This window comes from Scyliorhinus torazame, chromosome 7 (genome assembly GCF_047496885.1).
Source record: "Scyliorhinus torazame isolate Kashiwa2021f chromosome 7, sScyTor2.1, whole genome shotgun sequence".
NCBI lineage: Eukaryota > Metazoa > Chordata > Chondrichthyes > Carcharhiniformes > Scyliorhinidae > Scyliorhinus > Scyliorhinus torazame.
Genome location: NC_092713.1, coordinates 305,063,974 through 305,088,479, shown reverse-complemented (window position 1 = coordinate 305,088,479; position 24,506 = coordinate 305,063,974). Strand labels below are relative to the sequence as shown.

General features: G+C 42.5%; 1 protein-coding gene across 2 annotated transcripts in view; it reads right to left on the bottom strand.

The window, feature by feature from the left end:
• Positions 1 to 24,506, bottom strand: part of maml1 (mastermind-like transcriptional coactivator 1) — a 114,090-nt gene that overhangs the window by 50,428 nt on the left and 39,156 nt on the right. For both annotated transcript variants that reach the window (XM_072512691.1, XM_072512692.1), the window contains exons 2-3: positions 8,710 to 10,077; positions 3,899 to 4,144 (exon numbers count right to left, since the gene is read on the bottom strand). In XM_072512691.1, coding sequence (XP_072368792.1) covers positions 3,899 to 4,144; positions 8,710 to 10,077 — 1,614 coding nt within the window. The remainder of the gene's footprint in view (positions 1 to 3,898; positions 4,145 to 8,709; positions 10,078 to 24,506) is intronic.

The window sequence follows — 24,506 nt, the reverse complement described above, 5'->3', positions numbered from 1 at the left end:
TGGACATTCTGAATGGGTGCCAGGATCAGTGACCGTTTTCAGAATCCTTAAAGGGGAGGGGGAGCAGTCACAAGTCGTGGTACACATCGGTACCAACGACATAGGTAAGAGAAGGGACGGGGATTTAAAACAGGAATTTAGGGAGCTAGGGTGGAAGCGGAGAGCCAGGACAAACCATGTTATCATCTCTGGTTTGTTGCCGGTGCCACGTGCTAGCGAGGTGAGGAACAGGGAGAGAGTGCAGATAAATACGTGGCTGCAGGATGGTGTAGGATGGAGGGTTTCAGTTATGTGGATAATTGGAACACATTCTGGGGAAGGTGGGACCTGTACAGACAGGATGGTTTGCACCTGAACCAGAGGGGCACCAATATCCTGGGAGGGAAATTTGCTATGGCTCTTCGGGGTGGTTTAAACTAATTTGTCAGGCGGCTAGGAAAACGAGCTGTAGTCCAGAAGCCAGTGTCAAGAATAGTGAGGTACTGAGGAGGGTATCAAGGTCGCAGGAGTGTACCGGCAGACAGAAAGGTGGGTTGAAGTGTGTCTACTTCAATGCAAGGAGCATTAGGAATAAGGTAGGTGAACTTGGAGCGTGGATTGGTACTTGGGACTACGATGTTGTGGCCATTACAGAGTCATGGTTAGAACAGGGACAGGAATGGTTGTTGGAAGTTCCGGGGTATAGATGTTTCAGTAAGAGTAGGGAAGGTGGTAAGAGAGGTGGAGGAGTAGCATTGTTAATCAAGGATAGTTTAACGGCTGCAGAAAGGCAGTTCAAAGGGGATCTGCCTACTGAGGTAATATGGGCCGAAGTTAGAAATAGGAAAGGAGCGGTCACATTGTTAGGAGTTTTCTATAGGCCCCCAAATAGTAATAGAGATGTGGAGGAAGAAATTGCAAAACAGATTATGAATAGGTGTGGAGGTCTCAGGGTAGTTGTCATGGGTGATTTTAACTTTCCAAATATTGATTGGAACCTCTATAGGTCGAACAGTTCGGACGGGGCAGTTTTTATACAGAGTGCGCAGAAAGGTTTCCTGACACAATATGTGGATAGGCCGACAAGAGGGTGGGCCACATTGGATTTGGTACTGGGTAATGAACCGGGCCAAGTGTTAGATTTGTTTGTGGGAGAGCACTTTGGAGATAGTGACCACAATTCGGTGTCTTTCACTATTGCAATGGAGGGGGATAGGGCCATACGGCAGGGCAAGGTTTATAATTGGGGGAGGAGTAATTGATGTGATTAGGCAAGAATTAGGGAGCATAAGATGGGAACAGAAACCGTCAGGGAAAGGCACAAATGAAAAGTGGAGCTTGTTCAAGGAACAAATAATGCGTGTCCTTGATAGGCATGTCCCTGTCAGGCAGGGAGGAAATGGCCGTGTGAGGGAACCATGGTTCACAAAAGAGGTTGAATATCTTGTCGAGGAAAAAGGAAGAGTATGTAAGAATGAGAAAACAAGGTTCTGTAGGGTCACTTGAGGGTTACAAGGTAGCAAGGAATGAGCTGAAAAAAGGGCTTAGGAGAGCTAGGAGGGGGCATGAGAAGTCCTTGGCGGGTCGGATCAAGGAAAACCCCAAGGCTTTTTACTCTTGAGAGAAATAAAAGAATGACCAGGGTGAGGGTAGGGCCGGTCAAGGACAGTAGTGGGAACTTGTGCATGGGGTCAGAAGAAATAGGAGAGGCGTTGAATGAATACTTTTCTTCAGTGTTCACAAAGGAGAGGGGCCATGTTTTTGAGGATGTGTGTGAGATTCAGGCGGGAAGGCTGGAGGAGGTAGATCTTCTGAGGAAGGATGTATTAGCAATTTTGAAAAACCTGAGGGTCGACAAGTCCCCTGGGCCAGATGGGATATATCCAAGGATTCTTTGGGAGGCAAGGGATGAGATTGCAGAGCCTTTGGCTTTGATCTTTGGGTCCTCGCTGTCCACGGGGATAGTGCCAGAGGCCGGAGAGTGCCGAATGTTGTTCCTCTGTTCAAGAAAGGGAATAGGAATGACCCTGGTAATTATAGGCCAGTTAGTCTTACTTCAGTGGTCGGTAAGATAATGGAAAAGGTCCTGAAGGATAGGATTTATGACCATTTGGAAAGATGCAGCTTAATCCGGGATAGTCAACACGGATTCGTGAAGGGTACGTCTTGCCTCACAAATTTGATTGAATTCTTTGAGGAGGTAACTAAGTGTGTAGAAGAAGTGTGTAGAGCAGTTGATGCCGCATACATGGATTTTAGTAAGGCGTTTGATAAGATTCCCCATGGTCGGCTCATGAAGAAAGTAAGGAGGTGTGGGATAGAGGGAAATTTGGCCAATTGGATAAGTAACTGGCTATCACATAGAAGACAGAGGGTGATGGTGGTTGGAAAATTTTCAGACTGGAGACCAGTTACCAGCAGTGTACCACAGGGATCCTCTGCTATTTGTGATTTTTATCAATGACTTGGAGGAGGGGGCTGAAGGATGGGTCAGTAAATTTGCTGATGACACCAAGATTGGTGGAGTAGTGGATGAGGTGGAGAGCTGTTGTAGGCTGCAAAGAGACATTGATAGGATGCAGAGCTGCGCCGACAAATGGCAAATGGAGTTTAACCCTGATAAGTGCGAGGTGATTCATTTTGGTAGAAAAAATTTGAATGCGGATTACAGGGTCAATGGCAGGGTTCTGAGGAATGTGGCGGAACAGAGAGATTTTGGGGTTCATGTCCACAGATCTCTGAAGGTTGCCACTCAAGTGGATAGAGCCGTGAAGAAGGCTTATAGTGTGTTAGCGTTTATTAACAGGGGGCTTGAGTTTAAGAGCTGCGGGGTTATGCTGCAACTATACATGACCCTGGTGAGTCCACATTTGGAGTAGTGTGCGCAGTTCTGGTCACCTCATTATAGGAAGGATGTGGAAGCATTGGAAAGGGTGCAAAGGAGATTTACCAGGATGCTGCCTGGTTTGCAGGATAGGTCTTATGAGGAAAGGTTGAGGGAGCTAGGGCTTTTCTCTTTGAAGCGGAGGAGGATGAGAGGCGACTTAATAGAGGTTTATAAGATAATGAGGGGGATAGATAGAGTGGACGTTCAGAGACTATTTCCTCGGGTGGATGTAGCTGTTACAAGGGGGCATAACTATAAGATTCAGGGATGTCCGAGGTAGGTTCTTTACTCAGAGAGGTTAGGGCGTGGAATGGACTGCCTGCTGTGATAGTGGAGTCGGACACTTTAGGAACTTTCAAGCGTTTATTGGATAGGCACATGGAGCACACCAGAATGACAGGGAGTGGGATAGCTTGATCTTGGTTTCGGACAATGCTCGGCACAACATCGAGGGCCGTAGGGCCTGTTCTGTGCTGTACTGTTCTGTGTTCTATGTTCATGTACCCGAACAGGCGCCGGAATGTGGCCACTAGGGGATTTTCACAGTAACTTCATTGCAGTGTTAATGTAAGCCTACTTGTGACAATAAAGATTATTATGACATTTTATAAATGCAAAATACTGCAGATGCTGGAAATCCAAAATAAAAACAGAAAATGCTGGGAAAGCACAGATGCTGCCTGACCTGCAGTAGAGTACCCTCCGTATGACTCTTCTTCCGTTAACTCCGCTTCTCTTTCCACAGATGCTGAGTTTTCCCAGGATTTTCTGTTTTTATTCCGTGACATTTTATACTCACTTCTGCCATTTCCAGTTATGTTGCAACAAACATGAAACCAAACTAGTAAGAGAATTTTACCTCACACCACTTGGCCAAACGTGCATTGCATGATTTCACACGCTAACCACATTTCAGTTAGCTCTGATGGGGAGTAGGTTCAGTTCCCCAATTCTGCAACATTCAATCACTTGGGAGTTCTCCTCGTAATACTTGGACAATGTAGAACCCATACGCAACCGCACATTACGTACCCGCTCTGCCAGTAGATGCTGCCTCTGCAAGTACTGCTGCTTCTGCTGCTCCATCAGTTGTAGCTGCTCTCGTTGCTTCTGATCCATCAGAAGTTGCTGCTGTTTCATGGCAGCAGCTTGCTGCTGGTTACCAAGATAGGTTACATTTCCATGGTTACCAGCGATAGAAACAGGTGGAGGCTGAGTCCCTGGACTTGATCCTGGAACAGAGTTTGATGTCCTGGTGACTGTTCCTGGATTTTGATCCTAGTTAAAATAAAAACATGCACAATTAATACACAGAATTATATCGAGCTGACAGCAAAGAAATGGGCGGTTCAATCCAACTGGTCATTGATGTTTATGTTCCACAAATCGCTTCCCATCCTTTTCATATTCCTTTCTTCCACATTTGGTCCTCTAAATTCCCCTTAAGTGCATCTATGCTATTTGCCTCAATATTGACATGGTAGCAAGTTCCACATTTTAACCAATCTCTGGAGAAAGGAGTCTCTCCTAAATTCTTCATTGGATTTATAGTCACAGAATTTACAGTACAGGAGACCATTCGGCCCATCGAGTCTGCACCGGCTCTTTTGAAAGAGCACCCTACCCAAGCCCACACCTCCACCCTATCCCCATAACCCAGTAACCCCACCCAACACGAAGGGCAATTTTGGACACTAAGGGCAATTTAGCATGGCCAATCCACCTAACCGGTACATCTTTGAACTGTGGGAGGAAACCGGAGCACCCGGAGGAAACCCACGCACACACGGGGAGAATGTGCAGTCTCCGCACAGACAGTGACCCAAGCCGGGAATCGAACCTCGGACCCTGGAGCTGTGAAGCAACTGTGCTAACCACTATGCTACCGTGCTGCCCTTAGACTACCCTATTATATGTCAAATGTGTAGTTATAATATTTTACATTTATAATATTTTAAAGACAACTGTTTTTAAAGGTTTTTTTTTCTTTCAAACCTTTAAATTGCGTTTTAAAGACCTTTTCAAATTGGAGATACGAACAGACTCTTGACACTTTTCTGAATTGGTTCTGACCTTGTCAGACTATCTCCAGAGCTGATCAGAGTCAATAAATTGCAAGACTCCTCCAGGGTTGTCTGTTAAACATTCTTTAGCTTCCGAGAGAAGAGGGTCCAGGAAGGGACTTCAAAAGGATCTCAATGTAATTAACCTCTGTTTGGTGGAACAATGGTTCATTTCAAATTAACAAAGCAGCCATTTTGTTGTGAAAGAGGGACTGCAGTGATTTGGTGCAGAACTCCCAAGGAAGAACTCGGAGATGGTTCACAGGCAAGGAAAAGGAAGGTATCCAGAAATCAACTGTAGTTTTGCCGAAAAACAATCTAAGCAATCTTCACATGCCATAATCACAAAACTTCTATCTCTTCTAAAACTTATTGAGACCACCCGAAAAGACAATCACCAATAAATCAGTGACATCACAGTTGCTGAGCACAACTCTTCAACTTCAACCCTTCACTCCAGACAACCAATTATTGGCCTGCAACATCTTAAAGGACTGAACTGAATTTCATCTTCATCAGATTAATCTTTTATTCTTATCTGCATTTAATCTCGGTCCCAATTAATCAAGGAAATTTGATTCACCCTTTCTAAAGTCATCAACTTGTACTTCTGGCAGGTTCCAGATGTTCACTGTGCTCTGGAAGCTTTGCAATCACTTCCATACATGAGCTTAAGCAGCTGAAGTCTATTCAACCACAGATAGCATCAAAGCTCAGCCCAATCCCTGCCAAAGCCAAAATTCAACTCCTAGCTTTAGGTCAACGAAACGTGACCAGGTGCGGAAATCACAACTAGTGCACATGCTCAAATCTTTTGGCAGAACCGAAACAAGCAGAGTTTCAAGCATATGTCATCACAAATTTTTCCAAGAATGCCAGTAACTTTGCATTTTTGGACTGCTCAACTTCTCTCACAGGCCCCATCTCATTCCTTCACCTGATAGCAATATTGCCATTGATGAGCTGAGCTCCATAACAGAGCTACCACAAACAGAAAAGTGGGAAGAGCAAAGGGCTGAGAAAATAAACACCAGCAAAGTGACAGCCTAACATGTTTCACATTTTCAATTGTACTATGGTGAGCCTGAAATTGGATGTTTAAAAAATATAATTTGCTCAATGATCAATGAGTAACAGGTAGCGAGAGAGAGAGAGAGAGAGAGAGAGAGAGAGAGAGAGAGAGAGAGAGAGAGAGAGAGAGAGAGAGAGAAAGATCTAAAGCCATGAGGGCCAGAAAGGCCCCAGTTTCCACCCTTGGCCTGTGCAGAATTAGCTGCATTACAGGCTACTATATTTGTCTTCCCAAGTGGAGGGAAGCAAGAGTTCAATAATCTGATCTGATCAAGGTATTTGAAATGTTGAAAGGATTAGACGGGGCAGAGAAGAAAATGAATTCCTCTGTTGAGGAATTTGAACAACCTTAAAGTTGAGAACTACGCCATTCAGGAAAGAAATGAAATCAGGAAGCACTTTTGCACAATGGGTAGTAAAAATCTGCAATTCCCTCCTCCAAAAGGCTGAGAGTATTGAATCAGAGAATCATAATATTTTTATTGGGTATGGGGATTGAGGGATTTGGAGCCACAGTGGGTAAATAAGGTTGAGATAAAGCAGCCATGAAGGTTGAATGGAGTATACCAGTTCCCAGCCAGGGTCGCTGCCCTGATCCAAACCCAATCAAGTCATGTTTATAGAGACAGTGGCTGAGGATAGCGACATTCGTTTTTTTTTTTTTTTGTAAATTCATTTTTTTTTATATACAGGGTATGGGCATCACTGGCTGGGCCAGCATTTATGACTCATCACTAATTGTCTATGAGAAGATGATGGTTAGCTGCTGCCTTGAACCGCTACAGTCCATGTGATGTAGGTACACCCACAGTGCTGTCAGGGAAGGAGTTCCACAATTTTGACCGAGTAACAGTGAAGGAACGACAATATATTTCTAATTCAGGATGGTGAGCAAGGGGAATCTCCAGGTAGTGGGGTTCCCAGGTATCTGCTGTCCTTGTCCTTCTAGATGGTAGTGGTCATGGGTTTGGAAGATTGTAGCCATGTAAAATGGCTGACTCCCGATTAGAATGGCCAAACCCAGATTTAAAATGGCGAACGGAAGAGGCTGATGGGGAAATCAGCCAACAGGACTCAAACAGACAGCTGCAGGTAAAACAGTGTATTCGTCTCTGGGGAAGACAGACCGAATCGATACCTGCAGCCATCAACATAACACCCCAGCCATCTGCATATTAATCAGCAATCCCCGGGAACAATTGATACAAAATAGACACACAAAGCCAACCCAGACCTTTCAGCGCCAGCAGGAGCTGACACAAAGAGAGGTAAACGACCACCCCTCGATCAAGGAATCGCTCCAGCATTGGAGAATATCGAACCAAGTGATTGGGACCAAGTCCAATCACTTGGTACCAGGTACAAGGTCCACCCCGAGAGGCGGGAAGCCCTTGGGGACTATAAGAATACGGGCCAAGTTCAAATCGACCCTTCTTCTCCTCCCGGCTGCACCCTTCTTCTCCTCTCGGCTGCACCCTTCTTCTCCTCTCCGCACCCTTCGAGACCCTTCGGCAAGAGAACGTACGTTTCACTCCAACGATCGCTACCAGATAGGCACTCCTGACTATCGACCTGTACCAGCTTTTGAATTCCGCAGGCTCAGAACCCATTCGAAAGACCATTCGTTTCCCTGACCTGGTGGGCCATTTCCAAAGTTAAGTATTGGCCTGTTAGTTGTAGGAAGTAGCTTAGAAGTAAAATTAATGTATAAGTATTAATTGCTGTATATAATAAATGAGCGTTGATTTAACTCTTACTAAGCGATGTGTTGGATTATTAATCATTACTCGGACTTGAACCACGTGGCGGTATCAGAAAGATACCTGGCGACTCAAGAGCAAAGGTGACAGAATTAGAGCAATTAAACTAAGGCTAAAACGAGCAACAAGATGCTGCCTAAGGAGCCTTGGTGAGTTCCTGCAGTGCATCTTGTAGATAGTGTACATGGCTGCCACTGTGCATCGATGGTGGATGGAGTGAATGCTGGTGGAAGGGGCACCAATCAAGTGCACTGCTTTGTCCTGGATGGTGGCGAGCTTCTCGATTGTTGTTGGAGCTGCACTTATCGTGGCAAGTGGGGAGTATTCCATCACACTCCTGACTTGTGCCTTAGGTGGTGGGACTTTGTGAAGTCTCGCGCTGCAGACTCTGACCTGCTCTTGTAGCCACAGTATTTATATGGCTAGTCAAGTTCACTTTGTGGTCAATGAAACCCCCAGGATGTTGATAGTCGGGGATTCAGTGATGGTAATGCCATTGAATGTCATAGGGAGATGGTTTTATTTTCTCTCATTGGGGATGGTCATTGCCTGGCACTTGTCACCTGTCAGCCCAAGTCTGGATGTTGTCCAGCTCTTTCTGCATTTGCACGTGGACTGTTCAGTGTCTGTGGAGTCGTGAATGGTGCTGAACATATGTGAACATCCCCACATCTGACCTTATGTTGGAAGGAAGGTCATTGATGAAGCAGCTGAAGATGTTTGGACCTAGGACACTACTCCGAGGATGTGATGTCCCGGGACTGAGGTGACTGACCTCCAACCATCTTCCTTTGTGCTAGGTGTGACTCCAACCAGTGGAGATCAAAAAGAGGGGGAAAAGACAGAAAAACATGCTGCTCTCAAACTACGAATCCCCAGCACCTATAATATAATTGAAAATATCCAGGAATATTATGTCAGGACTTGCAGCAAAATACAAAACTCTTACCTGACTGTGTTGCAGAAGGGGCCTGTATGCAACACCACCCTGGGGAAGCTCCTTCTGTTTCATCAGCATTCGTTTCTGTTCATCACTTAGTTGAGAAAGTGTCTGCTGCTGCTGTACATAAGCAAATATTGCCGCTTTGCTGTGGTTCGGTGGTACGGCCCTTTGACCATTATCCATTTCAAAATGAGTCAACCGTTTAGTGTTGGCATAATTTAGCAGAGGAGCTTGGCTGTTTGTGGAATTTTGACCCAAAGCATTAGATTGATGGCTCAACATGGCAACGTGATTTGACTGCAGATAGTTACCACCAGCTTTTGGAGAGCTCTTTGGTGGCATTGTCAGCTTCTGATTGAAGTCTTGAGCATACAGTGAAGGACTGCTTGGCTTATCGAGGCTATAGGGTCCACCAAGAGAACTTTGGGTAGGTGCTGTTGACCAGTTTGGTACCCGATTCGGTGAAGGGTGTTGCACTTGCTGCTTCTGCATGAATTGTGCTCTCTGCTTCTGTTTAGCTGCCATTTGCTGAAGCTGCTGCGAATGAGACCGTTCCACAGATGATCCTGCCTTCCCAGGCAACAGAACACTAGATACAGGCCTTGTGGAAACTGGAGTTGGGCCTGAAGATTGTGCCATAGCCTGGGACATACCAGTCACTGAAGGGGCAGCATTAACAGGAGCAACAGATACACTTGAAAATGAAGGTCCAGGTGGAGACGGTCTAGTTTGCGGAGACATTGTTTGTTCATGTTCAAAAGGAGATGACAAAATCTCGGTCTTGATAATTATGTTGTCTGGTAAGGTGGTTTGATCAGTAGAGCCAACAGGTTCGATATCCTTCTTTTCTTCAAAATCCTCATTGAAGAGATCCTGTATATCTTGGTCTGGCACAGATCGGTTCAGCTCATCAAATAATTCCTGCCATTCCTGCTCATTCAAATTAATATCTGGGAACATGTTGTTCTGGGAGAGAGAGGTGCCCGCTGGGTTCATACCAGCTAAATCCAACATAGACTCCTGCTTAAGTTCTTTAATAAGAGTAAACCCATCACCACCGTCACAACTGCCATTCATATGCACACTGGAATCAGGAAGACCTTCCTTCTTTACATTTTCTAATAAGACCATGGAATGGTTCCCATTACTTTGCACGCTGTCCCTGATGACAGTTCTTTTGCCCCGTTGGTGCAGTGGGGACATTTGTGGCATGCCATTAGAGGATGCATTAACTGCAAGCAGTCCTGGTGCATCTTCCCCATTCAATCGGAGCTTCTTGGTCCTTGAATAGCTCCCATCTCCAAATCCATTTTGCTGATCTCCATTCAAAGATGAGCCATCAACCATCAATTTCTTCTTCACTTTTTCCTGGATCTGCATTAAAACAAGAAAATTATAATTAGGACAGCAAGTCGAAGAAACATTTATTACCAGACAAATATTCTGCAATCGACTAGCCAAATTTAAATTAGATTGATTCTTCCTGTTCATATTGAGGCTTTTCTGGACAATCCAAGTTCAAGAGGGAGGAAGCTATTTAGCCCCACAACCTGTGGTAACTCCATGAGATCATGACTAATTTGCAGTCTAACTCTACACATAGATGTTCCCAATGATGGGGGTGTCCAGAATCACTGGGTCATAGTCTAAGGATATGGAGTAAATCTTTTAGGGCTGAGATGAGGAGAAACTTCTTCACCCAGAGAGGGTGGTGAAACTGGAATTAGTTACCACAGGAAGCAGTTGAGGTTAAAGCATTTTATGTTTTCAAGGAGTTACATAAAACACTTGGGGCGACAGGATGAGGCTATTGAGTTGGGCGATCAGCCATGATCATAATGAATGGCGGAGCAGGCTGAATGGGCCAAATGGCCACCTCCTGCTTCTGTTTCCTATGTTTCCATGCACCATTGCCTCATATCCCTTAACACTTATTTACAATCTATGACTTAGATGAAGAGATAGAGTAATGTCTCCAATTTCGCTAATAATATATAGGTAGGTACGAATGTAAGCTGTGAGGAAGTTACAAGAGATTTAGACAGTTGAGTGGGCAAAAATGTGGCAGATGAAGTATAATGTGGGGAAATGTGAGGTTATTCAGTTTGGTGGTAAGAATACAAAAGCAGAATATTTTGTTTAAAAGGCGTGAAATTTGTAAATGTTGATGCTCTGCAAGAGCTGGTTATGTACATCCATGTTGGTTGGATTGGGGCTGTATTTAATTTCTGTCCATTGTAATATATAAATGCAACAATAAAATATTTTTTTAAAAAAACAAATAGGAAAGCAAATAGTATGTTGGATTTTACAGCAAGGAGTTTGAAGTACAAGCATAAAGTAGTCTTGCCCCAATTGCACAAGGCGCTGGTGAATCACACCTGAATGTGTGCGCAATTTTCATCTTCCTATATAAGGAAATAAGTGCTTTAAGGGGGAAAGCTATGGTTCACTCAGATGCCTGGAATGAGAGTTGGCCGATGATGAACTATAGAAGAATGAGTGCATCGCATTGAAACATTCAAGTTTATCATGGGGCTAAACAGGGCAGAGAGACAATGGGCGGAGTTTTATGGCCCCATCGAGGCAGGGACAGGACCATAAAATTGGTGAGCCGTTCGAACATCCATTGACTTAAGTGGGAATGGAAAATCCCACCAGCGAAAGGAGCCATAAAATTCCACCCGTTGTTTCCATTGGCTTGGGAATCTAGAACAAGGGGGATGATGTTTAAGAATAAGGGCCTGATCATTTAGGACTGAGAAGAGGAGAAATTCCTTCGAAGAGTTATCAATCTTTGGAATTCTCCATCTGAGTTTTATGGAAGAGCCATCAATGGCCAAGACGGACATGTTTTTGGTGTCTCAGGATATCAAGGGATATTGGGAATAGGCAGGGAAGTGGAGTGTAGCCCAGAATCTGCTACAATCATATTGAACGGTGGAGCAGGTCCAACAGACCAACATATTTATGTTCTTAGCAAAAGTCTATTAATCCCAGGATTTAAAATTAAGTGATCTAGCGTCAAGTCATCATTTGTGGAAGAGAGCTCCAAACTTCTACCGGCCTTTGCATGTAGAAGGGCTTCCTAATTTTACTCCTGAAATATCCTGTTTATATTCTCCCCCCAAATAACCACCACACTTTTCTTTTGAGTATACGTAAATCTCTCCCATACTACTAGAATCAAAGTAACCCTAATAAAATTATGATTACTACAATGGTTTCTCCAATGCCAAACCATGTAGTGAGAACTACAAAACGACAAACAGTATAGATGCAGTATAATTCTTTTTTTTTTTTTAAATTTAGAGTCCCCAATTATTTTTTTTCCAATTAAGGGGCAATTTAGCCTGGCCAATCCACCTACCCTGCACATCTTTTGATTTGTGGGGGTGAGACCCACGCAGACACGGGGAGAATGTGCAAACTCCACACGGACAGTGACCTGGGGCCAGGATTCAACCTGAGACCTCAGCACAGTGAGGTAGCAGTGCTAACCACTGCGCGCCGATGCAGTATAATTCTCGACTGAGATCATTCAGTATGCAAGAAGCACACAACTCTAATACATCTCTATGTACTGAACAGTGTCAGGCTAATATCTCTATGTATAAAGCAACATCGGTACAGAACAATTAAAAGAAAATTGTTGCATGACTGTCTGACAAGTTGGGGGGGGGGGCAGGTTTGAGGCCATGGACAAAATCCACATGGTACATTTGTGAAGCATCAGGAGGGTAAATAAGAAAGATTTTGCTGCTGTATGGTTAAACAGTAACCTCTGCCAGGTTAAATCAGTATGCATGAGCTGAACTAAAAGAACTTGTAGATCATGTTTCAGTCCAATCTTTGTTTCGAAGTGGAGTTAAGAATGAGAAAACATGTTAGCAGTTTTCATTGTGCAAGTAAAAGTGCCAGCAAAATGCAAATAATACCTGTATGAAACTGTATGGAACAAATGCAAATGGACACACCAGTCCACAGTCTCCTTCTGGGTATTTGTAGTTGGCCAAATAGTGTACTGAAGGTGTATGGTGCCACCTATTGCTAAGGCAATGCTACTGCTTTTCAATCATTGAATCACAGGACAATACGACTGTCATAAAAATGTCTCCTTACTTTTGAAAAACTTTCTTTAAAAAAACCTTTGTTTAGAAATTCATTATTTCAACAAATGAGACGGCAAACTGTTTTAAAATGAGGTCACCTTGCAAGGTGAAGATGAGAAAAGCAAACAAGAGCCTCTGCAAAAGGAAATGTGCACAGAGAAACATTTCAAAACCCAACACTAGGGATGAGATTGAAGATACAAAGTCATGAATTTCAAGATAATGGGAAATGCTGACCAGCCAGATCCACTTAACAGAAACTCAAAACCCCCTGTGAAGGATGAAATCTCCTGTTGGTTCCAACTCTCTTGAAATGTGTCAAAAGTTTGAGATGAAATATCTTTTTGGGAATATAGACAGGAGGTTAAGAACTGGTTTTGCCAAGCCAGACCTAGAATGAGGTCATCAAAGTCATCTGGGAAAAACTGAAGGAAGCAGTATGGTATCTCTCAAATTAAGAAAAGCTCCGTCTCTACAGTATATAATTGCAACCCACGAGTTAGGAACCCACACATACCGGGGGGGGGGGGGGGGGGGGAGAGAGAGAAGAGCCTCAGGAGGAATCCGTCAATTTCTGGGAGATGGATCACGGAAAACGGAAGGAAATTGTCTCCAGGAAAGTGAAGTGGAAAGTGAAGTTACTTGGATTTCAATTTAACGTCAGGATTTTAAAAGCCAGCTAACCTCAAATGGCCGCAATGTTCGACAATCCATGTACATTGTTCTTTGAGAAGTGAAATCTTGTGCCACTGCTTTAAAGAAAAGCTGATTCCTGTCAGAACCATGCAGAAACTGGATGTGTTTCTTCAGAAGCTGCTTCTGCTCATCTTCTACTCAGACAAGTCTGAACTCTTTGAAAGACTGCTAATATGTCCACAGACATATATTTAACTGAACTACAAAGAGCAAACTGTTTGACATGTTTACAGGTTCATCCAACTCCACTGACCTTTTCCAGCAAAATGTCTGATGCCTAGCACCACCCAGTAATGACATCATCTTACAAATCTAATTAACTCTACAGGGAATCTCTTCATCCAAACAAAACTGCATTAATCCAAGCATTATACGGTGGCTTAATTGCACCCCAGGCTCCCAAAACCTTTGTTGTCTTTCAAACTATTTTAAACCATGACTGCAGCAGCCAAATATGAACTCAGGCTTTTAATCCTTACTGCACCATATACCTATAATATAATACATCTGAATTTCCTACATGATCACACAGTGGACTTAATCGTGTATGCTTTTAACTTTCATTCTTAAAAGAGACAGACTTTCATGCAACCTGTATGGAATCTTCTGAGTTGCTGTGTGGTTGTACAGCTTAAAATGTGGGAGGGAATATGTGAAAAATCACATTGAATAAAGCTTTTAGCAGTCCATTCAAATTGAAAGAAACATGTCTGGGCAATAGGAGGTTTCCATTAGCCAAATTTTACACAAGTAATTCATTCCAGCTGTTATATAACAAGACATGCGTAAACCAAGTGTTGCACCAGAACTAAAGGAACTTAATTTGAATGTTTTTTTTGGTTGAATCCTTGTTGTGCAAGTGATTTACTGAAAACAACAGAGGTTTTTCTCAAAGTGGAGCACTTATCTTCTTCATAACTGACTGTGGGAATGGAAGAAGACAGCCACTTACGGACAAAGCAAATAATTATTATTTTTTTTTTTTTAAATACAAATTTATAATGGGATTTTTTAAAAAAAGATTGATGCAAGCAAGCAGGATGACTCCAAGGTTCTCTCCTTCCTTCCTTTGTTGTGGGGATAAAGACTATTAAACCATGTATGCAGAACATGTACATTGAACTGAGCACGGAAGGACAATATATTTGTGAATAAAATTAAAATTTGCTTTCCTACTTCTAAATGGAGTAGCACAACATTAGATGGCAGTATATGCTTGGTCAGAAGAGGAACAGTCGTATTAAAATATAAATGGGTAATTTCATTTCTGCAATTTAAAGAATATACACGTTATTTTAAAAACTAAAATAAGTAACCCTCGAGCAACAGTGACCACACCCAAGGTGAAAGCATTGGGATATGCTGAAGAGATAAACGTAACTCCATTCTTTCTAGCACAGTGGTACTCCATTATTTTTTTGGGCACCCTCTCCTTGGATTTAAGCAGTATGCCTTAATATTTATTTTAAACTCCCATCTTAAACAAGGCGGAACTTACCTGGCAGCCACCACCAGCCTTGGTAATGGCAGGTCTGCCTGGTGATCTGTTGCTCTGACTACTCCTTCACACCCAATCCTCTCAAGAGGTGAGACAGCCAGCCCACTATGCTGCACATGGTGGCACCATCGCTCATCCGTGAACTGCTCAACTACTTTGCAAACACCCAAGAAATTTTGCCAGTCCCAAAATTTCATTTTTAAAATATAAATTTAAGAGTACTTAATTATTTTTCCTCCCAATTAAGGGGCAATTTAGCGTGGCCAATTCACCTACCATGCACATCTTTTTGGGTTGTGGGAGTGAGAGCCACGCAGACACGGGGAGAATGTGCAAACTCCACAATGACAGTGACCCGAGGCTGGGATCGAATCCAGGTCCTCGGTGCTCTGAGGCAGCAGTGCTAACCACTGTACCATCGTACTGCCCCTCTGGGGGACACTGTTCTAACATAAGCACAAGAATAAAGTTGTGGATAGATGAATTGTGGAAACTTCCACTATACTTTATAGCTGGGGAATAAAGCAGGTGAAGCAACAGGTTGAAAGAATGATATCAAAATACCTTGGAACCTCACTTGAATAAAAAGATGTAACTATGCACTTCCTCAATTTGTCCACTGCAAATTAGACAGTTAGTTCTCCAGCTCACTGCAGTTTAAAACATGGATACGAGCTATATTATATGCCCTGGTTTCACACCGCTGCCATTTCTTTTTCCATCAAAGCCAAGGTGACCATGTGCATCATCACGAGATATTTGGTAGGGTGCAAGTCCAGCTAATCTGCACCTGGAAGGCTCTACTGCAAATAGGACAGGATATTGCAGATGACCAAGCTTTGGATGAATTACTGATTCGGGATTTCCTCTCCTTGCACTTTTCCTCAGCCTCTGATAAGTGCATGCAGAACAATACTTTTCACTGTACCTCGGTGCATGTGACAATACAAACAAATCCAAATCTGAAGGAGGTCGCACAGATTGTTTATTTGGTTGTGCTGGATGCAGTGATTCTGGGCGAGCTTCTTCCAGGGCGTGATGTCAATATCAAAACTCCCCAATGAAGCCTTCAAAGTTCCCTTGTAGTGCTTCCCAAGAGAGCGCCTAAGACCTATGCCCTCCATAGAAGATTCATTTTGGTGAGCGAGTGTCAGGCATTGACCACATGAGGAGCCCAACTCGGAGTTGACTGTCTCAAGCCGATGTTCAGCATGTCATCTCAGACGAGCACCTAAATGCCTGGTATTTTGTCCTGACAATCAAATGGCAGAACAAAGTACCAGAAATAAATTCGTCCAACTGATTGTTAGCCTGTAGAAAACATAGGAACTTCAAGTACAACTGTAAATCTGTGACTAGGTGCCCAAGGATTTCTACAAAAATGTAACCACAAAAATACAGAAATTGAAGGAAGAAACAAAGCTTTTTTCCCCCTTTTTTTATAAATTTAGAGTATCCAATTCATTTTAAAGCTAAGCTTTTGACACGGTTCACTTGGTCCTGAATTGCAGCACAGAGTAATATAGATGCTAGGGTATGATGGTGGGAAACTGGGATGCCATCTCTATATCACATTTGATGCTTCATCAAAATAGACTAAAAATCCATCCTCCTGAAAACTTCACTAGTCCAGACAATTTTAAAGAATAGGGAGGAATAAGTTGCCCTAAAATATTACATCAAATTATCGGGCATACAATCCCTAGGTTGTCGACCAAATAATTTTGCCACTCTCTGTTTTTCCACAATCCTATAATGCATAACATAGAAACAAACCTTGACATAAGTTGCCCATGCTAATGTTTGTTCTCCACACAAGCCTACTTCATCCAATCCTATCAGAATCACTACCTAATCCTCTCACTTATTGACACAACCCCCCCTTGAGTGTTTGAGGTGTATAGTATAGATGCAGTTAAGTTTCATATTTAAGGGCAGCACGGTGGCATGGTGGTTAGCACTGTCTCACAGCAAAGAGCTTCAAGGTTCGATCCTGGCTCTGGGTCACTGTCCTGGTGGAGTTTGCACATTCTCCGTGTTTGCGTGGATTTCGCCCCCACAATCCAAAAATGTGCAGGCTAGGTGGATTGGTCACACTGAATTGCCCCTTAAATCGGAAAAAATTAATTGGATACTCTTTAAAAAAAAATGTTTTAATTTTTCTTTTTAAAGTTGCACTTTCTAAAAGAGGACTTCGGATTTCAAATAATTGGAAAGGAGGAAGTGAAATATACAGGTACATACATAGAAAATAGAAGCAAGAGATGGCCATTTGGCCCTTTGAGTCTGCTCCACCTTTCATTATCATGGCTGATCATCAAGTTGAATATCCTGAGCCAGCCTTCCCCCATTGCCCCTTGACCCTTTAGCCCAAGAGCTATTTCTAATTCTTAATTTCGAAGAGCTATTTCGAATTCCTGTAACAGCCTCCCTGAACAGGCGCCGGAATGTGGCGACTAGGGGCTTTTCACAGTAACTTCATTTGAAGCCTACTTGTGACAATAAGCGATTTTCATTAGGGGCTGGTTTAGCACACTGGGCTAAATAGCAAGCTTTTAAAGCAGACCAAGGCAGGCCAGCAGCACGGTTCAATTCCCGTACCAGCCTCCCCGAACAGGTGCTGGAAAGTGGTGACTAGGGGCTTTTCACAGTAACTTCATTGAAGCCTACTTGTGACAATAAGTGATTTTCATTTCATTTCCGTCTTGAAATTACACAAGATTTCTTGCGGTAGTGAATTCCACAGATTCACCACTCCCTGGGTGAAGAAATTTCTCCTCACCTCAGTCCTAAAAGGTTTACCCCTTATCCTCAAACTATGACCCCCAAGTTCTGGACTCCCCTGTCATCAGGAACATTCTTTTTGAATCTACCCTATCTAATCCTGTTGGAATTTTATGCGTTTCTATGAGATCCCGTCTCACTATTCTAAACTCCAATGAATATAATCCTAACCGACTTAGTCTCTCCTCAAATGACAATCCCGCCATCCCCAGAATCAGCCTGGTTGACCTTCAATGCACTCCCTCCATGGCAAGAACATCCTTCCTCAGTTAAGGACACCAAAACTGCACACACTACTTCAGGTGTGGCCTCACCAATGCCCTATACAATTTCAGTAAAACATCCCTATTCCTGTACTCAAACCCTCTCAATTTGAAGGCCAATATACCATTTGCCTTCTTTACTGCCTACTGTACCTTACTGTACTTTGCAAGAAGATACTAGATCTAGTTCCCTCGTTCAAACCATAAATATATGTGAACAGTTGTGGTCCTAACACAGAACCCTACGGTATCCCACTAGTCACGACCTGCTAATTAGAAAAAGACCCATTTATTCCAACTTTTTGCTTCCTGTCTGCTTTCTATCCATCTGAAGACACCACTCACAATCTCATGCTCTTCAACTTTACATTGTAATCTGCTATGTGAGACTTTGACGAAAGCCTTCTGAAAGCTTAAATAAGCCACAAAAAATGGTTCTCCCTAATCAACTCTACTAGTTATATCTTCAAACTCTATTGCTATATCTTCAAAGAATGATTTCACTCATGTATTATTTACCAGCACGGAATCATACCTAAACACAGAATGGATAGCACCACACTACATATTCGTACTCAAAATGCGACAGACAAATTGACACCAAATTATAAAATTATACGTACAAGATACAAATTACTGTCGGAGAACTAGGATTCAGAATAATGTTTCCAGTCCCCAGTTGCAGACTCGAGTCGGTTGGGACTCAGTAACAGCACTCGCACAGTCAGAAGGATATGTTCAACCACATACCATCTTTCAAATGAAATATTAAACAGCAGTCTGCCTTCTCAGGTGGACATTATTCCACAAGGGGTAAAGCTCTCCCTGGTACCTGGCCAAAATTTATCAACCAAAACCTAAAGTAGTTCATCTGGTAAAGAAAGTGAAGACATTTGTGGCGATGTAGAAAAGATTTGAGAATGATTACAGGACTCCAGTCACATGGATAGATTGGCAAAGCTCGGGCTACTCTCCTTAGGAAAAAGAAGATTGAAAGATTTAATCAAAGTTTCAAAACCATGAGAGGAGTTTGGGGGGGTTGGGGTAAAGAGTGGTGTCTGGACAGAGTAGTCAGGAAGAAGGGATAAGAACCTGAAAACAGCGATTTATGATTGCCAAAAGAACCAGAGGTGTGACATGAAAAAAAACTTTGTTCTGCAGCAAATGATTAGTGTGCTTAACGTAGTAATTTAAGATTTTTTGTATTATTTTGTCATGAGAATGTCATTTTAAGAAATGGTTAGCTGCTCATGTTACTGCAGTGAAGTCAGAGTGTGGGTGGAGCTGAGCTATGGTTCTGCTTGTTTCACTTTGAGAAAAGCTTGGGTGTGTCTGTCTTTTTGGTTTCGTTTGCAGTGTGTTGCAACGTCGTGGGCCGAAGGGCCTGTACTGCGCTGCATCGTTCTATGTTCTATGAAGTCAGCCAAAGCAGCTGTATTGCTGTTCTCTCTGCCATGAAGGACTATCTCTTAATCATTTGGTGAATTCAGAAGAATAATAAATATTTTCAGTAGTGAATGGAAACTCTGATGTGCTTATGTTTAAAGGTTTGTTAAGTCTTCTGGGTGTTAAAAGAACAGCTTAAAGGATTCTTTAGTGTTGTATTCTTTGGGGGTTATCTTCGAATTAATGGCTGCTAAGATATTCACTGTTTGTTTTAAAAAGGTTAACTCGAGTTCATAGAATAAACATTGTTTGGTTTTAAAAAAATACTTTTTCATTTCTGCTGTACCACATCTGTAGAGTGGGCCGTGTGCTCCCCATACCACAATCTATTAAACGTTGTGGGTCAGGTGAACTGCATGATACACTTTGGGGTTCTCTAAACCTTGGCCCATAACAATATGCAGCTGGTGCAGTAAGGTTAAAAGCCTGGGTTAGTATGTGACTACTGCAGTCATGTTTTTTAAAATCCTGTTTTGAAAGGCAGCAGACATTTGGAGACGGAAATGCAATTAAAGCATTGCAAAAGATCATAGTTCATTCCAGCCATGGATATAGTTGACTAAAGTTGGGGTAATGGAATTTTGTTTATATTAAGAGGGCTCCCTGGGGAGTAGATCAATCGAGACATTGTGTTTTCTTTTCGTAAGATGTCGTTAATGGGATAGAGCCAGGGGCTGAAGAAATCAGGTGTTGTGTTTTTCAGTATTAAAATTCAGTTTTAGATTGTGATGTGAACAGACAAGCAGTTGCTCTGAATACAGCGAGTTTAGATCTGTCTGTGGACAGACTAGCAGTTTCTTTAAAAACAGTGAGTTCAAAGATTTGCCTGTGAACAGGACAGGAGCAATTTCTCAGGCTGGCAGTTTAAACAGTTAGAGACAAGCAAGAATCTGATAGCTGGGTCCTGAAGGATATCGCTTTCTCAAAGCAGAGTATACAAGGCATCCCTATTAAGCAAAATGCTTGTGTCTGCCAGCTGTATTTAAAAGTGGATTTTGGCATGTGATGGGTGTTGTTTGAGTGGAGATTTTAATTTAATTGTTAAGCATTGTTTAACTGGTAACTGTAAATTATTTTCACGTTAAAGTTATAATACTGTGTTAGTAATAAAGTTTGTTTTAATATACGATATCTCTATTTGTGTGTGGAATCACTCCTGGAGTGAATTACCCTTTCTTCACAGTCTTACAAATTAAAATAAAATATTGGGGTTTCTGCCCAGTAACCTAGCCACTGTTGGGTCTGGTTCGGGATTGTAATATTAGGATCTGGAATGTATGGCCCAAGAGGGTAATGGAGGCAGATTCAATCACGGCTTTCAAAAAAATCTTGGATAATTATCTGAAGAGAAAGCAGAGCTGTGGGGAAAGGAAATGGAATTGGGACCAGCCGTGTTGATCTTTGCTAAGAGCCAGGCCAACAGGCCAAATAGCCTCCTTCTGTACTGCAATCATTCTACATTCTGATATTTCTCACTGTTGCAAATCATGTAGTTGGTAAATTAGCTGTTGCGCATTACTAAATTCCAACAGCAATTATACGTGAAAAGTGTTTCATTAGCAAGAAAGCACTTTGGGACATTGATGTCATGAAAGGTGCTGCATAAATGCAAGTTCTTCAAGGTAGGTGGTCAAACTGCCAAGAGGCGTAGCACTGAACAAGATCGTAAAGGTGTCACATACGGATTGTAAAAGCGGTCACTAATCATTCGCTGACAGTAATGGAGGTTTTAATTAACAACGCAAGGCATTGCAAATGCTGAAAGAAAGCAAGGAAACATTCAAGTTAGGCAGTAGCTGACAAGCCAGCCATTAGGTGTGGACCTCTTAGCAGAGCTGGCTAGCAGTTCAAGTGAAAAGTCTATGACTTTGGTTCTTTCCACAGCTGTTGCCTGACCTGATCATTTTTCATAGAATCATAGATTCTATGAATCATAGAATTTACAGTGCAGAAGGAAGTATTCGGCCCAGCGAGTCTGCACCGGCCCTTGGAAAGAGCACCCTTCCTAAGCCCATACCTCCACCCTATCCCCACACCTCCACCCTATCCCCGTAACCCCACCTAACCTTTTTTTTGGACACTATGGGCAATTTAGCATAGCCAATCCACCTAACCTGCACATCTTTGTATAATGGGAGGAAACCGGAGCACCCGGAGGAAACTCACGCAAACAGGGGGAGAACGTGCAGACACGCACAGTGACCCAAGCTGGGAATCAAACCTGGGACCCTGGAGCTGTGAAGCAACTGTGTTAACCACCATGCTACCGTGCTGCCCAAATTTTCTATTTATTGGCGATTTTTCTAACCATTTTCCAGTAGACCCTGTAGTACAATTCTGTGTGTGACTGCACAAAGGACATTCTGTAAACTATCAAGTTGCAGCCACTCAAACATAAAAAAGTATGTGGTGTCAAAACAGTGGCCAGCTTCATAGGACTTGAGATCGTCAATCTGACTAATCCAAATTTCACAGGAAAATAAGGACTAATAGTTTTAACAAGACATTTCATTCACGGCTTTACTCTAATTGAGGGCAAGTTGTATAATTTTGTGTTTTGTTTCAACAATATCAGATTCAAATCCAATATCTACAAACATTACATAATTTTTACGTCAAGGACCCTCAAAAACTTATATCACGGCTGGCCCCAAATGTGCATCGTGAACTGCCAGGCCTTCATATGAAAAGTGAAATGAGTTTCTATCTTCAAGTTATTTTAGTTTCTTCAGCTGTTGGCACATTTATTTGAAGTACAATGTATCCATCAAATCTTCTCATAGGAATGAAAGTGATATGGCTCTTGAATGATACCCAAGTCCCCATTAATTCACTGCTTAACTACAACCAACAATACAGTTTTGAAACTTCAATAGATCTGTGATTATGTCACATTGAACCACATGACGTTTAGGTCAGGCAAGAAGTGCATTGGAGTGGTTAGTTGAAAAAAATATGCAAGACATCTCACTATCAGTTCAACACACTACACAGCAGATAGATAAGCATCAATTACACAAGTCTCTACCGGTAATACAAGGGCTTGTTGAGTACAGGCTGTACTCTGCCAATTAGAAACAACCGAAGGAACATGCTGTTTGATGCAATCAGCCAATTGTTGGGATGTATGGCCTACGTACTTAGCATCTCACCAGCCCTGAAACTCATACATGATGTTGCTCAATTGTCGGCAAACATCTTTTGGACACACGGAAGAATCCTGAAAGTGCAAATACAATTTGTGCAGCCACTGCATAGTGCATGAGCTTGCTTAACCTGTTGTTTAGTTGATCGTAATAATACAGATCCTACTCAGCCAGTCCATGGTTGCAAAACCCAAATCCAAATGTCTATTGTTAGATGCGATTCTGCGATTAGGCAGCACTTGCTAAACAATCCTGAGTGCGCTAATAAAACACTAACAACCAATTTAAGATTATCAGTTGAATGTGTTACATAGTATTTTTTTACACTTGCTTGACGCAACACACATTCATATGTAGGGGTCTGGCCAGTCTAAAGCCGTGCAATTTTTAAAAAAAACTGCCCAGGAGTTTGGGAAGCCCTAAATCCACCACTGCTTTCTTCATGGCAGTGCCTCGAATAATCAGAGTCAACTGGTCAACCATTTTCGCCTGCAGTAAAAAATTGTGATCGTTTGAAACTTAGTGTTCTTGGATTTGGCCTGATGAACGCAAGAAAAGTTTCTGCAATGTCCATTTTCAAATGTGACGTAGAACTTTAAAAACTATAAAAGAAACTGCCTTTTAGTCAACATTTAACTGAAAATGGCACTTATCTGTCAATCAGCTGCAAGTGATTGCATGTTAATTACTGTGAGCAGAAAGCTGATCCAGCAGTTAAACTTGGGTGGGGTTCAAAAAAGGAGTACAAAAGTAGGCAAGATTTGATGTTACGACTGGTCATACTCAGAATGCATCCAAAGCAGAGGCCAACCACTGGGAATTTGGTGGAAATTCAATCCAGAGAAGGAAATAAGTGCAATTTTCCCCCTCATTCTTGTAGTGGTTTGAGTTGCGTATAAATATTTACCTACATCTTTAATTAACTTCTTGATAATAGTTTAAAGAACTGGAAACTATAATAGGAGCATAAACAGAGCAGGAGACTCGGCCCACAACAGAGCAGTGATGAGAGTATATATTTGATGAATGCATAGAACATAGAAAAATACAGCACAGAACAGGCCCTTCGGCCCACGATGTTGTGCTGAACTTTTGTCCCAGATTAAGAACAAATTAATCTACACCCCATCATTCTACCGTAATCCATGTACCTATCCAATAGCCGCTTGAAGTTCCCTAATGTTTCCAACTCTACTACTTTCACAGGCAGTGCATTCCATGCCCCCACTACTCTCTGGGTAAAGAACCTACCTCTGACATCCCCCCTATATCGTCCACCATTCACCTTAAATTTATGTCCCCATGTAATGGTTTGTTCCACCCGGGGAAAAAGTCTCTGTCTACTCTATCTATTCCCCTGATCATCTTATAAACCTCTATCAAGTCGCCCCTCATCCTTCTCCGTTCTAATGAGAAAAGGCCTAGCACCCTCAACCTTTCCTCGTAAGACCTACTCTCCATTCTAGGCAACATCCTGGTAAATCTCCTTTGCACCTTTTCCAAAACTTCCACAACAACAAAATATCACAGCACACCAGGCTGGTAATTAATAACAAGATATTCAGCAGGTCTGACAGCATCTGTGGAGAGAGAAACAGGGTTAACATTTTGAGTGCTTACGACTTTTCTTCAGACTTGGCCCCCTTCCACAACTCTTGTTCCAGTACATTGATGACTGCATTGGTGTCATTTCCTGCACACCAGAACTGGTAATATTCATCAAATTTGTTTCCTCTCATCTTCGCATGGTCCACCTCTGATACTTTCCTTGTCCCCTTTGACTTCCATCTCCCATTTCTGGCAATAGTCTACCAATATGACCAGGGGACTTCCGGTTGTGGCTATGCGGAGCCAACTC